Here is a 5,667-nt window from a genome sequence, read left to right on the forward strand (position 1 = left end):
ATATATATAATGATTTTATGGTAATCTGAGCAACAATAAATAATTACATGCAGACTTCAGATCTTCTTGCTAATTACTGGGCAAACAATCAACTTGTAAGAAATGTCCTACAGATTAAGGAGGTGTGACTCATCTTTTTATTTATTGATAAGAACAGTGCTGCTTAATTGGTAGTTTCGACATTTTGAAAAAGAAATTTTTAAATAATGTTAAAATAGGGAACTGTGGGAAGATGGTATGGATGCAATCTCAATGTATCTATATATAATTACAGTCGTCTCAGCATACCTAGCTCATTGCCATATCACAGGAGTCTAACAACAAGAGGCTACAGAGCTCTGGTGTACAGGTGATGACCATAAAAAAACAACCATTTACAAATGAAAATAATTATAAACCTGTAATTTCCATAGAGAATATTTTGATAATTTATGTTACGCCTGATAATTTATGTTACGATGTTACGTCATGCATGATTAACACAGTGGAGATCACGATTTGCAAGTATCATTTGTTGGTACATTGGAGTGGATAAAATCACTGCGCTACATAGTTTTAGATCCATGGAGATCATGGCATGCAGTTGGCCAAGTGGCAGGGTAATGAACTATCTATGTAAAAATAATTTTATGATTTATATATTAATAGATGATTTTATTTTGTTGCTGATGTGTTAACTATGAGACTTATAATCGCTTCGTCAGATATACGATTTTATTCGGCAATAATTTGACTTTTGCAACTGTCAAGGTATGGGAATTTATAGCTTTAATACTACATGATTTATTCTCTGCATTTTCTTTGTTGCATATAATTTCTATTCATATTATATTTTTTTTACCTTTCTTCGTAAAATTTTAATATTGATTTTATATACGTACAATTTTTGTATTTTGTGTTGCAGGGTGGAAATCATTTAGCACCAGCAAACAGACCTCTGCAAAGCTTTGTCATGTTTGAGAGGTGGATTTCTCAACAAATTCTATGAATCCATTGGATTTCAGAACAATAGAGAATAATATAATTGAAGCCTGCATTTGTAATAATTTCCCATGTGTGTGTAGAAAATGTTATGTGTGGTGGACCGCACATTCGGAACACGGTCCAGATGCAGTCGCGCTAAGATGTATTGCATTGCAACCCATCCGGATTGTCGTTCAGAAGTACGGTCCTCGCACATAATATTTGCCCTTGTGTGTGCATGCGGATGCGAAATTGAATTATCTAATTCTCACGCATTTGAAATATGTTAGAAACTTTTGGATATTAAAAGAAAGAGCAGATGATCTATAAATCTTACATACTCATAGTCAAATCAAGAAACTCAATCAAAGAAATCCAACAAACTCAATTTTTTTAAGCAAGATTTTAAGCAAAAATTTCTATATAAAATTTTAAGCCAACTATTGTGAATTTTCTAGCATGCATCAATCTTCAAAATAATTTTTTGTTGATTAGTAAACATGATTATTAATATTTTATTTCGATATTGAATAAATTATTAAAAAATAATTTTTATTTTTATTTTATAACTTATAATTTTTTTTGTAGCGTTGATTGGATAACTTTAATGTCGATCTTCTAAAACACAAAATCTCTTTTGTCCCTCAAAAAATAAAATAAATGAATAAATAAATTCTACATTAAGGAGGAAATTCCTTCTCAAATCACATATCTTAATAAGGAAAAAAAGAGAAAAGACTTTCCATTAGGATGGTAACGGAATAATTTTTGAGAAGCATAACCTTTCTACACAAACTACATCTTGATAAAAAAAACTCATTTAAATTATATTAACACTATTATTATATGTTGAAGTTCAATACAATACTAATGAACCTAACAATAGCATTGATCATAATAAGTGAATCAATAATATAAATATGCACCACAAAAATTTTGAACAGACTTTCTTAAATCAAGGACAGGAAGCACTAAGTTATGTTATAAAAGATTGCAAACTTTTTATTGATGTTTGTTATGATAAATAATACAGCTTCAAACAGTATCCTTAACTTTGGTTCTAAAGTTAATGGAAAAAATTTGAGGCTCAAATAGAAATTCTACCTACATCAATTAAAAATACTTACTATGAAGCATCTCTCAAGATTACCAAAAATATCAAAATAATATGATTAAATGAAAAGGGTTTCATTTTCTTACCACATACTAAATCCTATGAATTTGATCGACATATATTATTCTGAAAGAGATCTTCTACATCAACTTGGTCTTCTCAAAACAAAATTATTGGTGTTTAGAGAATCCCTTGGTAAGAATATAAGCTATAAGATCTTGTGAGGCAATGTGTTTAATCTGAGTTTGTTTTAAGAGAATATCATCTCTTACAAAGTGATGATATATCTCCACATGTTTTGTTTGGGCATGAAAAATATGATTTAAGGCAATAGATATAGTGGAGGTTGTCACAATAGATGGGTGTGGGAGCGTTAAGAATGATGTTGAAGTATTGAAGAAGGCGCAGAAGCGATATAATATCTAAAGTGGCGGCAGCAAGTGCTCGGTACTCCACTTTAGTGGAAGATCTAGCTACCGTTTTCTATTTTTGGATAGTCCATGATATGAGAGTATTTCCTAAAACTATACAAAAACCAGTTGTAGACTTGTGATTAACAATATTGCCAGCCCAATCATCTAAGATGCATGAGTGTTGAAAATTTCCTTTGGTAAGTTGAAGAACAGAGTGAATTTTAGCTTTGGGATATCAAAAGAGCCATTTGATTAGATGAAAGTGATAGAGAAGAGGCTTGTGTTTTTGTAACAAATGAAGTTAAAGACGAAGAAAATTTTGAGTCTAAAATTTCGAGTCTTGTAACTACCAAGAATTGTTGGGATCCAGTAAGTTGATTGTATAGCTTGTTTTGAGAGTATTCATATTAAGAATCAACATCCAATTTTAATTTTTTTGATAAGGGAGTGTAAAGAGATTTGCAATTCCATGCCAAGTTGATGTACAAGAGAGGTAATATAGTGTGTTTGAATGAGAAATACATTTGAGCATTTTTCTGGATATGAAGTCTAAGAAAAATTGCTGACAAGACCAAGATCCTTTAGCATGAAAGCTGGTTATAGGTGATTGAGGAAATTGGAAATAACAACTGCATTGTTCCTGATTAGTAATATGTCATCAACATACACTAGAAAATACATATAAATTCCATTGTGCTGATATGTAAAGAGTAAAAAATGTGCCTTGGTCATTTGAAAACCTTTAAGTTTTGATGATTGGAAAGTGTGGAATGCCACTTGCTTGGGGCATGTTTGAGCCCATATAGAGCCTTTTTATGCAAACAAACAAGATTAGGTTATTGATTGTTTTGAAAGCCTTGTGGTTGGTGCATGTAAATATTTTCATCCAATGAGCCGTGAAGAAATGTAGAGTTGATGAATGACAGATAGAGCTTTGATTGGAAAGAGGCCATTTTTAGTGGGTCCTTGATTGATTTTTTTGTCTATCCTCTGATCCTTGATAATGAAACCAGATTTAGTGAAGATGACAATGATGTCATTATCGGAAGTAAGTTTGTGAATAGATATGAGGTTGTGAGCAAGATAAGGAGAGTAGAGAAGATTCAATATGAGGAGCTTACGTTGAGGAGTAGGAAGCAAACCAGTATAAGTGATGGGAAGAGTAGATCCGTCACCAAATGAGATGGTGCCATGCCCTTGATATGGAATATGTTGTTGTAGATGCTAAAGATTAGTGGTGATATGGGATGTTGCTTCGGTATACAATATCCAATATCCAATCATCAGACTTAGTTGTTATCATAAGAGCGGTGTCAGATTTGGAGGATGTGTAGGAAGTGAAGCTTGCTTTATGTCAGGACATTAGAGCCCTGTGACCAAATTTACAGTAAATTTGGCAAGAGATGTTGGAATTGGTGGAGGTGCGGCTTGCCTTGTTGGATTAAGGCCTCTTCCACGAAAGGTGTTGCAAACGCCTTGTTTTGTAGATGAATAAAGTGAAATGGTTTTTGCATTGGCTTCCTTTTTTGATTCCATATTAATGTTTGTCTCTTCAGTGCATAGAAGGGAGTATACTTCATCAATATGAATGGGTTCAGATCAAGTTCTAATATCAGTTTTGAAAGATTGATAGCTGGGTGGTAAGCCATTGACAGTGTGAATTCCTCCAGATCAATTTATTCTTCTATTGTGTTGGTGTTGTCCATGATGCACTTGATGGCTAGAAGATATTGTGACATGGAAAAATCTCTCATAGAAGTGTTGTGGAGAGCATTGTGCAATTGCAGAACTCTAGCTCTTTTTGTTGTTTGAAGTCTCTCGGCTTAAGTGCTCCAAATTGTTCTTGTATAGTCCAAATGTAAAAAAATAGGAAAGAATAGAAGAAGAGATGGTATAGTAGATAGCAGTTGATAGGCCTTGATTAGTTAGTTGCCATTGTAGGAATTCAGGATTTGGGAAAAGATGTCCAAATTTGTTTTTATGTACAGATTTTGGCTCCTTCAAGAAAGCCATCAAATTCATTTCCTTGAATAGTTTAAGTATTTGAGAATGCCATGTGGGATAGTTATCATTAGAGAGCCGGTTGTGGGCTATGGTTTTCACATTTGACATGAGGAATTAGAATGTTCGAGGAATGGTAACAACATTCTGGAGAGGAAGGGAGTTGCATGCATCAGATCCACCAATGAAGGAATTGCCATCTGACATGGTATAACAAAGGATGAAACCAGAAATAGAACAATAAAAAGAGGAGAAGACAAAACTACAGTACGGGTGAGATATAGAAGATAGAAGAGAAGAAAAGAAGAGAGAAGCTCAACAAGGTCTCCACGAATCAATCATAAAGGGATCTAAAGATCATTTATTGTCGGTTGTGGTTAGCCTTTATGTAGGAGAAGAAAGAACTATAGATTTAGGAAATGAAGGTTGGCTCAAATACCATGAGAATCAATTGAGGATCTACTGAAATTGCCGAGAACCTATTGGGGTTGTTGAAGACCAGATGAAGCTGAAAAGTAGAAATAGAGAGGAGATAATAAAGAAAGGTAGCTACTATACTGCTCTAATGTTCATTGTTAATTAACCAAAACAGTAAAAAAGGAGAAATATAATATATATAGTACGAAAGGAAAACTCTAGAGAAGAGGCCAAGCGTCCATTGTTAGTTACAAAAGGAATTTTGTGAGAGGGTAGAGAGTATGACCAATTATATTGGATTATAGGGTTGTTACGTACCAATGAGATAGAAAAATTTATAATTTTTATTACATAGATACTTGATGGCCTATATGTGTATTTTAGACAGGTTGGTGATATTGTTGTTTTGAAACATCAATCTCGCTTGTTTATAAACGGGCGGGCGGTCCAGCGTTCTTGAGGTAGTCCCCAAATTATGACTATGTGTAGAAATTCAAACTAAAAAGGTTTAATCAATGAACAATAAAAAAATGCTAATAAATTATAAAAATACAAATATAAAAACCTATTCATATTTACACATGTACCTAAAGGCCCACATCTATCTTTCAAGGTAACATCTATCTTTCGATGTAACAGCCTGAACGGGAATGATATGGGTAGTTTGTGAGATTTTCGATTGAGCAGGGAGTTTAATAGATTTGAAATGAGCTTGTGTGAACTTAAATAAAAGAAGTATAATATGAAGTTAAAAATCAA

At 33.1% G+C, this 5,667-nt stretch overlaps 1 protein-coding gene across 1 annotated transcript in view; it reads left to right on the forward strand.

Annotated features, from left to right (window-relative positions):
• Positions 1-1,288, forward strand: part of LOC110026373 (serine carboxypeptidase-like 16) — a 48,370-nt gene extending 47,082 nt beyond the window's left edge. The window contains exons 10-14 of the mRNA XM_020727286.1: positions 54-122; positions 219-349; positions 486-599; positions 705-750; positions 905-1,288. Coding sequence (XP_020582945.1) covers positions 54-122; positions 219-349; positions 486-599; positions 705-750; positions 905-988 — 444 coding nt within the window. The 3' untranslated portion in view covers positions 989-1,288. The remainder of the gene's footprint in view (positions 1-53; positions 123-218; positions 350-485; positions 600-704; positions 751-904) is intronic.
• The last annotated feature ends 4,379 nt before the right edge of the window (positions 1,289-5,667 follow it).

The sequence above is a fragment of the Phalaenopsis equestris genome, unplaced genomic scaffold (assembly GCF_001263595.1).
Source record: "Phalaenopsis equestris unplaced genomic scaffold, ASM126359v1 Scaffold000369, whole genome shotgun sequence".
NCBI lineage: Eukaryota > Viridiplantae > Streptophyta > Magnoliopsida > Asparagales > Orchidaceae > Phalaenopsis > Phalaenopsis equestris.